The sequence below is a fragment of the Aristolochia californica genome, unplaced genomic scaffold (genome assembly GCF_029961685.1).
Source record: "Aristolochia californica isolate CCGP_79_NKW_82.1479 unplaced genomic scaffold, dmAriCali1.0.hap1 SCAF_15, whole genome shotgun sequence".
Lineage (NCBI taxonomy): Eukaryota > Viridiplantae > Streptophyta > Magnoliopsida > Piperales > Aristolochiaceae > Aristolochia > Aristolochia californica.
In genome coordinates this window covers 24,316,626-24,330,105 of record NW_027181826.1, presented here as the reverse complement: position 1 = coordinate 24,330,105, position 13,480 = coordinate 24,316,626, and the positions used below count along the sequence as shown (strand labels likewise).

Here is a 13,480-nt window from a genome sequence, read left to right as displayed (position 1 = left end):
GCCTACATCTCTCTTCTCCGCCTTCTTCCTTGTCTGCGGTTTTGTTGGTTTGAGAGCTTGAAGCTGCCAGCATGATCTGAGCAACATAGTCCTTTCTTCGAGCACTTGCACTTCATCAATTTGATGGACAGGTAAGCCCATACATATGGAAAGAGAAATGAAGATATGCTCTCCACAAATGAAAAAGGTTCGGTAACGGCGGACGTAGTTGTGTTTTCATCAGATCATCTTGCAGCTTCAATCACTCAATCACCAACAAGGAATGGTCAATCTGGGCTTTCAGTAAATCCCTCTTTCTCATCATCACCTTGCAGAAGGTATTTCTAATGCTAATGATCCTTGTCTTTACATGATTTTCTCTTCTTTTTCCTTATCTTAGTGGGTGAATCCCCATCAAATGGGTAGCTAAATATTGGAAAAAAATAGTGCAAAAGATGCCAAAAAAAAAACATAAGCTTACGTTTATTGAATAGGAAATCTGAACTGTGTTATTCAAAGATAGCAAGCATTTTCAAACCATATATTCAGATGCATGTCATGAATAAAAGAAGAGGCCCATAATTTGAATGACTGGTTTGCTCTCAAATGGAGGAGACATATCAGGGAAAATTGTATAAAGTAGAGGTAAGCCATGGCACTGCGCTAGAATCTCTCAAACAAGCAACACATGTAGGATCATTCAGAGACATATTTGAACTAATTATGATATTTCAAGTCTTTTACACATCAAGCAGTTTCATTTTCATCGTCACTTCTCTTCTTCTGTTTCCTACCCATTTGCAGCCACGAACGGAAATTTCCCAGATAAAATTTTCCTTTTCTGAATCAGACGTCCTTGTGATTTCTCTGGTCCTGACATACGAAACCAAGGCGGGCAGGTATTTTGCAGTCAGTAGTCGAGAGAGAGAGAGAGAGAGAGAGAGAGAGAGGGAGAAAGAGTAGATGAGACAAAAAGAAACTCCATATGGGCAATTGGGTAGGGACCAGATACAGAAATGGATTCCTCAGGTTCCTTTCTACTCACCCCTCCACGCCAGAAAAAGCAACCCCAGATTAAACATTTTAATGGGTTTTTTTATGGGGATACCATGGAACCAACCTTTTTCTTCTTCTTTCTTTTGAAGAAAAAAAAATGGGTATTATGATTAATCCTACCATATGTTTATGATTTTAGCATCCCTAAGTAGAACTTAAACTTTAATTAAGCCCAGATAAGTGTTATCAATTACCTGAAAATACAGTCGACATGATCAGTATAAAACGTTGTAATCACCGATTAAATCGGGTATTAACTTTTTCTAAACCAAAACTGTCAACAGTAGAAGAAGATTAAGAAATGGAAACATACTAAATCACATCATGGGGTAGGATCAACAACTAATTTAGTGGTAAGCATGTCATGTCCACAGTCATTCAAACCTTGACAATTCTTCATAGCTAAATCACATGGATTGAAGGTAACAATATGTGTGTTTTCTTGTTTTTTAGGTGCTTTCGCGACAGAGACATGCACACATGGCCTTATCACATGCATGTGAAGGAGAAATGTGGTGGGTAGTCTAATTCAATGACTTGGTGCAGATTTAACCTAATCTTTAACATTATTGGTTAGGAGGTGGGTTTGGATTTGATCACTTCTGCACAAGTACACCATTCAAAACCCTCTACTTTTGAGCATGGTTTCGACTCACCTAGTTGATTTATGACTCGGTTAATTGGATCGGATTTTGGACTGAACGAGTCGAACCCTTCTGACTAACCCAGAGGTGAGTCCAGATCGGACTTTTGAGTCATTTCTTGCCATCTATGTAATTCTTGTTAATGATGAGATGGCCAGGTCTGGAAACCCATGTTGATTTCTTAAATCCGGAACTCTTGTTTTAGGCATAAAAACTCATAATGGTGTGGGTAATAATTTCAATTAAGCTATACTTCTTTGATGGTTCTCTAATGGCAATGATGATGTTACTAGTGAGAGCATGGCACCACATGTGTGCATGCATAATCCTAATTTAATATGTTTAGTTCTTAATCATACATTTAAAGCTCAAAACTGTTCTTGTTCTGAGATTTTCTTAATAAAATATCCTGCTCAAATCTGTTCTTTGTTCTGAGATTTTTTTAATAAAATATTCTTGAGTCAAATGTGACTATGTAAATGGTTCCCATAGATTGTCTCAGATCGTTTGTAATTTGCGTAACATTTTTTTCTTATAACCCACCCACTGATCAAATACGAAAAATCATTTGATATAAAATGGCTGTGTTTCAGATAGTTGATCATGATTTTTAATGGTTGAGTTAGCGTTTCGCACCAAATGGTTTTTCGTATTGGATCAGTCATCTTTTCTCTATTCTTATCTTGGTGAGACACCTCAACAACCCCAACACTCAGACCTAGCATGGTAGAAAATCATCAGGAAAGTTCATGAACCTTATCATCACACTTCTTTCCACGTAGTTATCACTAAACTAACGCTAAACCAGCATTTTAAAGGCGATTATGTCTTCTTCTTCCTCACATCACGTCAGTGTTTTGCCTTTACGCTGTTAAGTGTTCTAAATTATGCTTGATGGCCTTGTCATTTTCAATAATTTTGGCTTTGGCACCACTCCGGACACCCACCATCAAAAGCCCACTAATGGCTTTTTAATCCCCTGTCGAAGCCTCGATTGTTTTTCTATTCTTTTCTTCCCGCAAGAATGGACATGTCTTTGTAAATGTGACGTTCCTTGTCTGTGATATAGTGATATTTTCTTGTTCACAGGCTTTCCCACCTTTCATGGCACACCTGCAGAAGAAGGAAATTTACAAGTCTTTGCAGATTAAAACGGATGGAAGGGCAAGAGTCTTAAGCTTCTTTTCACTTTTTTTCTTTTTCTTTTCAGGTTTTAACTTCAACTTCGCCCAGTTTTTTATACATTACAACAAATTTTCATACTTGAGAATCCATTACCTCTAACCATCACATGATAAACATCAAAAGAACCCTAAAAGCATACTGTGATGTCTCTTGGGTCTAATCATGCCTATCTGGAAAAGATTTAAATAGTAGCATTCAGAAGTCCAATCCCCACATTAAGTAAGGCTTAAGGACTCACAGTAAGCAAGCTCGTTCAACCTGTGAGGTGAGGTTAGAGATAACTAAAAGAGAAGTTTGAGACAATTTCCTCAAGTATTTTTGCTAATTACCTCATTTAAATATATCCAATGAAAGGATAATCATGTTATCCTGAAGTTTTCCAACACTATGACCCAATGCCCACAAGCTATTTTAAGAAAGATGCAGAGCTGCAAAAATACATGACTGACTGGAAGGCTGATGATTTAAAACCCATTCAGATCCTCCCCTTGCTCTTACCAGGGCTGAAGAAACTAGCTTATATGTCATCCCTGTAATTCAAATCAAATATGCATATGTTCCCGCTTGTAGTAGAACCTGACGAACCAAAATAGTTCCAACTCAATGCATGCGCGTTCTGGCTTGCATTAGAACTCACCAAGAATCCTAACAATCAAGCAACCTCACTTAGGGTTTTCTATGCTAAACCCAACATCTGATCTCTGTCTCTTAGGTTCTCTTTCTCCCAACTGTAAAGAAACACAAAGGTCTTCTTCGTCTGTGGGATTCCTTAAGGCAGAAAGATTCTTTGATGCTGGTTCCACTTCTTCATCCTTGTGTAATAAAGATGCATCAATAAAGCTTGGGATGAACTGATGTTCCTCCATGTTTGGTGCAGTTTCAACCCGGTCAACTTGGAACTCATGGGTAAAAGCTGTGTTCATCCCTGAGCCTGATGCCCCTTCCGGCTGATATGGTCGAATATTCAAACCCAGAGGCTCAAAAATTTCTTCATTTTTCTCCTTTGGAAGCGTGCCATCTGGAGGGGAGCACTCACCCACTGCAGAATCAACCGCAGCTGAGGCACTTCTTTGTTCTTGAACAGCTTCTGGAAATGTAAGAAGGAAAAACATAAAACAATCAGTTACAATCCAATCAAACTAAATTGCAACAAGGGCATGGTGATCTTCTGATAGCCTTTGCAAGGCCAAGCAGGACTTCCATTTCTGAGCCATGCAGGACAATCAATAACTCTGAGAAATGCCTTTACTTTGTCCAAATTAAGAAAAAAATTTATCTGAGTATTTAACCCAGAATGGAAGACTCTGTTGGCAGTGGCCAATAAGATCAACGATGCTAACACTGATTTGCATTTACAGAACCTTAATGCAACATGAATAATAAAAATTGCAACCAGAAAAGATACAACAATCATTATGATTTTAATCACCTTGTAAACCCTCATTCGTTGTGATAAGATCAAGTTCAAGAAGATCAAGGAGCCGTCCAAGGTCAACTCCACTAGTCCAATTCTCAGGCCCATGACCACTTTTCAACTTTAACCGCCCACGATTTGCTGTTCCCCCCCAAATAATCCCTATGGGCCTTGGCTTCCCACCATCCTTCCCTGTCAGTAAAATAAGACTCCCACTATCCCCTTCCAAATCAAAGGTCTGTTGGTTTTCCCCGACAACAAGAAAATCAGTGAAGAAACAAATTCCTTTTTCATCATTATACTCTAGAGCATAAGCCATTACAGTTCCTGTAGTCAAACCAGAACTTCTTCCAACTTTTACAACTTGTTTACCGATTAGGCTATTGATTGGAGATTGCAAATCCACACACATAACTTCACCAATTTCACCCACACCTTTTATTGATGTTGTCACATGGGAGATCTCAAAATCATCAGCAAATGGAATAAAGGCTCCATCAGCACGCACAAATGTTTCTGCATGTGCACCGAATCGTATTGGGCACGTGGAGGGATCAGACGGATCTTAATCAGTAGAAGTAAATGACAGAAAAGATAGAATCAGACAAAGATGTGCTTTGTTTCAATGGTATTGCAATTCAGCACTAAGACTAAAACATTTCACAGCTTAATCATGCCACCTCAGGTCATCTGAGCATTTGAAAGTAACAATAAGGTAATGCACACTACAGATCCCAGTATTGGAACAATGTTACAGCACATTTCAGCCACAAAGTAAAAGCAAAAGCAGAGTAAAAAAAGGGTACACAAGATGGATATGTTATGAGGAGAATAATTGGACTTTAATATCTTCTTGTGAACATAATGTATCTTCATCGCCAACAGCAGCAGCTGAGTAATATCTCAACAATTTATCATTTACCAATCAAGGTTATATTGGTTTTGTGCAAATTTTATGTTGTTTTCATCATTCCTAATGCCCATCACCAAAGAAACCACTGATGATAGGGGCAGTACTATGCAAACTGTTGAGTAATGCAACATTGAAGGGTGTTAGAACTTTTCACTTATGGGCACTTGTGGTAAATTGTCCACCTTAATTCTTAGGAAAGTTTATGTAACATTAGACTCTTAGTTTATGTTTTATTTCTCTTGAGGAGAAGTTCATGTACTTTATGATAGAGGAGCATTTTGGACATTCTATAAAACTTTTACTTAAAGTTATAAGAAACGGGATTAGGGCTCAAACTCAACCCCTACTCAGTCCAGCTTGTTGCCAAAACTTCTCTCTCGCAACTTCTCCTTCCTTTTTCTTCATAAACTTAGATTTCTACAGTAACACTCACAATATCTAATCCATCTCAAATAACTTTCTCTCGTTATCTCATCTTAGTGTTTTCCAACAAAAATTCTAACATCAATATTCTCAACTCTTGCCACACACATCTTCTGAAGATGCTGCTTGTTGATAATCCAACTTTCTACTCCATAAAGTGTGAGTTTCCAGTTGCTCCTTTTAGATTTTTTCCAGCATTTGTCTTTTGGACGCTTATAGTTCCAATAAATGTGTTTGTTTTGGTCTATTTTCTCCCTTTTACCTGTCACATTATAATGTAAACACAGTGGTGTCAAAAGAAAAAAGGGACTGATGCATGCATACGTGGAACTACAAGAGATATGTTTTAACATATGTGGAAATCAAACAATATATGGTGCAAACATAGACCAAACAAACCAATTGCATAGTTATCAAGCAAGTATAAACCTTCAGAGAATATGTGTGAGATAGGCTTGGCAGAAAAACCCCCAATAGTAGTGACACCAGATTAAAATACCACAGCAAGGACCTTGCCTCTCAAATCATCTCCATGTACAAGGTCAGATTGGTCATGACGAGTTTTGGAAGCTCTTACATGAATTGTAGATAGGGGAAAGAATTCCAATCATGTCTACTCATATTTGCATTGGCATGAAAAATTATCCACTAAATAATAAGTTTATCAACCACGTCCTATGGTGAACCAGATCCACTTGGCATGCAGAAAGATTTTTTTTAACAAATATTGCAGAAAGGGGTAGAGATCAGAACTGGTTCCACAATGAAACTACAAGCCCCAAAAATCTATTTAATAAATAAAACAACTTTCATATCCAATTCAACCTATAAATAAGAGGGAATGAACAAGGACCAGTTACAGCAAGATCAATAGATGTCAGCATATAGAAAGATGATCGTTGACAACCCTAAGAATAAGGATAAAATTCCTTAAAAGCATACGATGATGAACATGAGATTCCTTAGAATAATTTATTTCTGTAAGAAACAAAAAATCCTCAAATGTTGACCTAGTTTCAGTGAATATAAAAGCTACAGCAAAAAGGAACCACATTACCTGGGTTTGTTCCTGCAAATATTCCATACCAAAGATCATCTGTGATGAATGATGTTGCTCTTTCAACGGCACCCAAATAAACCCCAGGCCCCAAATTAGGTGGTAAAGGATGAAACATCTTCTGGTTTGGATAATCTAAGTCCACTGCAACATGGCGATTAGTGAGAAACCCCACTTGCCGGTTGCCTGTCTTGCTCTTCACAATCGCACCAAGAGTTCCATAAGTTTCTTGACTCGCAACCTAAGCAGAAGCAAGATTACCAACTTATGAAGATAGCTAAGGCAGGAATATGGAAAAGGTGATAATATTCTTGCAACAATCATATTTCATAACATATTTGAGATCAACTGATGCATACTGTAAATGGGGGGAAAAACATTTGTGATCTACTCAAGGAGACCCATTTAATTGTCAAACTATATACCCTTAAGTACTTAATTTTGTTAAGGAATGGTCCCACATGGATTAGTGAATACAAGGATCGTGAGTTTATTAGTTAGGAAAGAGGCTCTCTAAGGTAGCTATTCATTTTGGGATGGGCTTTGGACCCAACTTCACAAATTTTAAATAGGAAGGAGGACAAAATGACACATCATGAAGTTGTTTGAAATGAATGAACACTAAAGCGCTCATTAACATGCGAAAATTTTCAGTATCCAAATCAAATATGAAAATAACTGGATGGATTCAATTCACAGATTTGGATGTTAAAAAACCAGAAAGTTAAGATACAACATTAGAAGGTCTTGTTGTCGGCCCAGCTCTTCTCAGAATTAGAAGAAGTGCTTAATTAAATGATGATAGGTTGACAATGGCAAGAAAACCTTTCTCGGATCTCATAAAACATGATTCTGTACACAGTTTCATGTGAGCCAGTAAATGAAAAGTGAAATGAAGGGGGTTATGTGTCAAAACCCACATTAGGTTTCCAACGATGGATATTTCACCAAGTCACAAAAGCGCACATGACCTCAGTGCCTTAGATAATCGAACAGTTGCCTTTTCTTATTTCTTACAAAAAAGATAACATCATTTTGATATACAAACAATAACAAGAAAAATACACTTTAAACAGACAACACTGTAGGTTTGGTTGATATTCCTCGTATCATCATCACCATCAAAGCCTCATTTCAATAATGTTGGGGGCCTCATATCCCTAAAGAAAACTTTGAATAAGGATGAATAAGTACATAGAATGAAAGAAAACGTGCCACAACTGTCTCGCACATTTTACTTTCATAACTGGATGGAACTCAAGCAACAAATCCAAAGAAACATTCTTTATTAATGTTAAAAAGATACAAAGTTTCAATGATGAGTATGTCCCAACACTCTTTCAACTTCAGTAAGAACTTATCCTTTTAGAGAAGCATTATGTTTTAGATGGCAGAACCAACAGTATATTCACCTGATCCTGTTAATGCACAGGAACACAGAAAAAAGTGGTAATAAGTCTAGCAAGAAAAATATTTGAACTCATGTCTCGTTTTTACGCAAAATATACTTTAAATATGGGAAATTTCATTTAGAGAACAAAAACAGGGGGCAGGAAGACCACCAGAAGAAAAGAGAAACAACTGAAAAAAAATACAATTGATTACGGGAGGGGAGCCGCATTTAAAACAATGTGTTGAAGTGATATCAACCAAAGCTATATTAGGGTAATAAATCAATAGGAAAAGTTGCAGATAAAAGATAATAGGGTAATTAAAAAAGTACTTATTCCATTGACTTATTTTATCTAGAAAAGTAACAACAATTCCAATCACATTTAAAAAATGAATTAATAGAGATAAAAAATTAGTAAGCATACCATAAAGTTCAACAGATTTTGTCAAGAGCCTAATAATCCTACAGGAAGACATGCCATGGTAATTACTTTTATAACAATATTATGAATAAATTACTCAGTTAGTACCAGGTAATCATGATATATATTAAAAATATTGTACCACCCACTTATTTAGCAGATCAATTTAGACCATTCTTTTATCAGGTACAAATTTTCAAGTTTAAATCACATTTTCTGATTTGAAAATGTCTCTTAATGAGGCAATTTGATAAAAACTACCAACTAATTCATATCAACTAACTCATATCATAGATGATAGATAGCACTAAGCTCGACTATGTTTCCCTAAAAGTACTCCAGCCAATGCATCGACAACTACTACTGAGGAAACAAAGAGATCAAACAACAGTATCATTCACTATCACTACTAATATCAAAGCAACCTGGAGGTTATTCTCATGATTAATTATCCAACATTCACATCCATCTCTTCATAACTGATATCATGCTTGTCCAACAGTGATCTGGTTACTAGTGGATTAGACATCATAATGCCAGAATCGAGACAAAAGCAATCTATATACATTATTGAACCACCATGTCATGTTAGAAATAAATATAATACCTGAGAACCCGAACCAATGCATGGATCACTTCCCCGTAGCCCATCTACAAGCTCAGAGTACAGTTGTTCTTTGGGAGTCGGTGCTGGTGCACCATAATAGGAAAATTCCACAACATCTACAGCACACCATACACCTCCAGGTCCCTATCAACCAAAGAAATAGGCACAACTTCAATTTCAGACCCATAAAAGATAATAGGTAAAAGATCACAAAGAAACAAAATCTATATTTTTGGACTGTTTCAACCACATGCAAATGGCACTTTGTAAATGTTGATGTACACACTTCAGTTGTCTATGATTGTTCAAAAGATCATTTAGTTAACTCCAATCACCCCTAAGAGCAATTGCTGGGAGTGCTCATTTCAAATCATGGAACCTGATGATCCTCTCAAAAAGGGTTTAACTTATTTAAGAAATATAGTGAAGTAGAACAGTCATGGACATAATTTTTTGGAGCTTCAGAAAACCTTAACAAAGTCTTTGTATGGTGATTTTTTTGTGACTACTTTGAACTTCCACCTAGTCAACTACTATTTTTTGGCCAAAAACTATTTAATTCTTTAGCAAGTCCACGGTCTAAACTTCCAGCATTTCAAAAGTTATCACAATATAACTCCCCTATTAAGTCTCAGGATTACCATCCTTTTCTCCAATGATATTCGAGTTTGTATTTTGCCTCCATGGAGTATATGGAGGTATCGACATCATTCAGGTCCTACCACCTTTCCTCACCTCAAGGTGTGACGGTAAACACTGGATGTGGTTAAGCCATTGACGATGAACTTTTCGAGCAACAAAAACAAGAATAGCTGGTATATCTGTCAAAATCCCCTGTCGAATCCGAAATCCAATGGCTGTCCCTAGACTATAGCGGCGCAATATCTTACTATGAAATGCCCTTATAGTCATTAGTTCAAGCAAAGTGGTAGCTTGTTGTCCTGTTGGCAAGCGATCCAGAGTTTCAGGCAAAACCCCCTTTTGAAGGTTACCAAAATAATTTGCACGACCCTCAGCAGCACCATTTAGCCGAGTGGAGGTTGGCCACGAGAAGTAGGCTGCATTGCTCTCAGAATGTTGACCCCCAGATGCAAATGGTTGGAGAGTTGGCGGGCTTGAGGAGTGCATGTTAGGATGACAGCAGAATGTTCTTTCAAGATCCAATACAGATTCTTCTGATTGGGTAGAGGCAGAGTGGCGGCCGTGCAAGTCCAGTGCTCGGCGCTTATCCATTTTCTAGTAAACCTACATGGAACTGATCATGGGAATTATTATGCACTTTCAGATGACTATGAATTGATCCTGAAAAAATTGCAAACTACAAAATCTAGCTTAAGTTGACAAAAGAAAATGAAGAACAGCTTTATGATGCTGACAGAATTCCAAATTGCAGTTGTTCACAAGAAGGGCATAGACAAAGAAATAAAACACAAGAAAAAACATTAGTTAAGTCTAAACATCAAAATCCAACAAGCAAGATGTTTGAGTCATTAAGCGTGGAGGCAGAAAAGACAAGGAAAAACAAAATCAAAGCATCGTAGTGATTAAGCCTTGCAGAGAATCAAAATGTTAAAGCACTCCTAATCAGGAACAGAAAGGAAAAATGTAACCCTACACTTCACCAGAGTGAAAAAGAAGGAATTTTGTGTGTTGTAGCATATTCTTTTTAGAATTAGAATACGTGTCTAAATATGTACATAAGTAACCAACATGTTCTTTGAACAAGCAGAACAAACCCACAAAATATCTAAAAATAAAAAAAGAAAAAAACGACAGCAAAATCAATTAAATGTCGGGTCTTTTTTCCTGTTTGCACCAGAGCAATGAAAGAAATAAATACAAGTTACCTTGGGCCACCAACATACTCTCACAAATAGAGAGAACACATTGATGGAGCTCCTCAATAAGCATACCCGTGAAAGATTTTCCTAGTGAAGTTTTCGAAGACAACCCAAGTGAAAAGCAAAATCTAAGGTAGTTCTACCTTAAACTCCCTTCTAATGTAAACAAGGGAGCACAAACCAATTTTCTACATCTTGAATATAGAAGGATAACTGGAGAAAACGTTGACCAGATGTCAGTCTTTGCTGTCAGTCACAGTGTAGTACCAAATCAGTGCCTCGAAATGTACCTTCGGAAGGCAAATAGTAAAAATAAATAAAAAAAAAGCAAAAACAGAACCAAAAAGGAGCTCTATCCATTCTTTCTCGGTCTCAGAAAATGCAAAAGACATGTAACATAAATTGCAAAAATTAATCCATCCTTGATCAGAAACGGACCCACCAAGAAAACAAAAAACATTTCATAGGAAAAACGATAACAATAGCCAAGCATAACTAAAAAGCGCATACTTCATAGGAAGTCACAATGATCACAGACACAGACACGATAAGAAATGAGAAAAATCCCTTTGGAAAAAAGTTCTGTAAGCTTAAATGGTACATGACGATGCAACCAAAAGAAACAACGATCAGAGGAGATAGATATTTGAAATGTACTGATTGCACATGCAAAATAAGGAATCTTAAAAAATCCCATTTTCGACCGGCGTTGCAGCAGAATGGAGGCAAAAGGGACAGCAAGACGAAATCTAATGGCCAAGCAGTCACCAGAGGGGAAGACGACCCCGAAATAAAAAAAAAATCAAAATTAACTAATAATACACTACAGTGTTTCGGCAATATGGAACAATAAGGGAAACTTCACTCACTCGAAACATTATAAACGAAAGGTACTCCCTTTCGGAAGCTTTACAGGGCAAGCATGCAGTAACAAACTAGAAGGCAGAAGCAACACCAGTAAAAGGAGATAAGGGGAATTCCGCCTCCTTCATGCAATGAAAAATCGACTAAAAGTTGTTTAAAAACTCGCCTTGGAAAGCTAATTGAAGAAACTCACCTATCAGTTAAAGAATTCATAAGGTCGGTATTAAATCCGGGCCTCTTTTGAAAAGTCTCATGACCTAGAACTTTTCACACCTCGCCCATCTGGCAGATCCGTGCAGGAATCTCTTCAGCCAGCTTGCAGGACTTTCAGGAGGTTTGTTAGAGAAACCCATGAAAGCACCTTGCAAATGAAGTAGCTTTTTATGAGAAAACAAATGAAGGGTACACTAAGCTATAGTCTATACACTATGCGGAGTTTGGTCCGAGGAGAGAGGAGTCGACCACAAGTATTTATGGAAAAAAGAGGAAAAGCCTGAAATTACATTTTAAGCGCCTGAGACTCTTAGCACTTTAAGGTTTAATCAGAGATACTTGAACCTCTTGTTTTTCCTTTTTATCAATTCAGCTGAAAAAGATAAAGATCTAAGTATCCAATTATTGTATTATTGGTTCCGTTTTGGAGTTTAGTGGAAGAAACAATAATAGTATAATATACAGATTAAAAATATTTTTCCGTTCAGCATTTTCAGCTTATTTTTTCAGTACTATTTCTGTATTTTCTGCTTTTCCTCTTCTTTTCGGTTGTCTTCACTAGCTTGGCATGGGTTGAGACTGCTGATATAGGAAGATTTTAATGGTGGGACAAAGGAAGGACTTACAAGATAGTAAGAAGGGGGAGTAAAAAAAACAGAAAACGAGAGGACTAATTTTACATCCAAGATGTAACATATCTAACAAAAAGCAAAAAAATTATTTTATCTTCGAAAGTTTCAGGCTTTAGGCCCCATTGCCCCATATACTTCATTTAAAAAAAAAATGAAATTGTTTTTTTTTTTTTTTTTGGCCCCGTTGACGTTTGCCCCCCTAAAGTTGCACAACTCCAAAGATCATTCAGTGAGAGATTTGTTTTTGTGTTTCTTTCCCCTCCTTCTCCCCTGCTATCAAATTTACTTACTGGGTTATGCACTTTTGTTTCAGAGTTCTTCTCTTCGGATTTTTTTGAACGTTGAAGCGTGAACTGCACTGGAAGATTCTCTCTTTTAATTCCTGCAGGGAAAACAAAACCTTTTTTCTCTTTACTTGATCCAGGCCGTCGCTTACCGGTTACCACTCACAAGCATCGAAAGGTACACCCAGAAGAACAGATGCAAGTTCAATAAAAAAAAAAGAAAAAAACTCACAGGCATCAAATCTTTCATACCCAGAACAGGAAAAGAGCATCAGATCACATATGCCAAACTGCCCTTTCAGCAGAATCAACCACATTCCCCATCCGCAAAAAATGGTAAAAATATAAAAAAAAACACCGAACCTACATCTTTCCACAAACAAATGATAGATGTTGGAGAGGGCCTACCATATCAGTAGTACGATCACCTCTGCCACTTGTCATCTGCACTGTAAAACGACATCCTTTGAGGCACTTTTTCTCTCGCCCTACAGATAGAGACTTTGGCTGATGATATCATGATTTAGCGGTTGACCCTCGCTCTAACACATTTT

At 37.2% G+C, this 13,480-nt stretch overlaps 1 protein-coding gene across 5 annotated transcripts; it reads right to left on the bottom strand.

Annotated features, from left to right (window-relative positions):
* Positions 1-3,111: 3,111 nt before the first annotated feature.
* On the bottom strand, positions 3,112-13,456 carry LOC137951641 (protein NARROW LEAF 1-like). Of its 5 annotated transcripts, XM_068798444.1 has the most exons (7): positions 11,991-12,234; positions 10,940-11,223; positions 9,828-10,347; positions 9,093-9,236; positions 6,672-6,912; positions 4,294-4,794; positions 3,112-3,951 (listed from the first exon to the last, which is right to left on the bottom strand). In XM_068798444.1, exons 3-7 carry the CDS (start codon positions 10,323-10,325, stop codon positions 3,527-3,529), a joined length of 1,809 nt encoding a protein of 602 aa, XP_068654545.1. In that variant the 5' UTR covers positions 10,326-10,347; positions 10,940-11,223; positions 11,991-12,234; the 3' UTR covers positions 3,112-3,526. The 5 variants fall into 5 exon arrangements, with proteins under 5 accessions (XP_068654545.1, XP_068654548.1, XP_068654544.1 ...); XM_068798447.1 differs by lacking the exons at positions 10,940-11,223; positions 11,991-12,234 and adding an exon at positions 13,335-13,456; XM_068798443.1 differs by lacking the exon at positions 10,940-11,223.
* Positions 13,457-13,480: the final 24 nt, after the last annotated feature.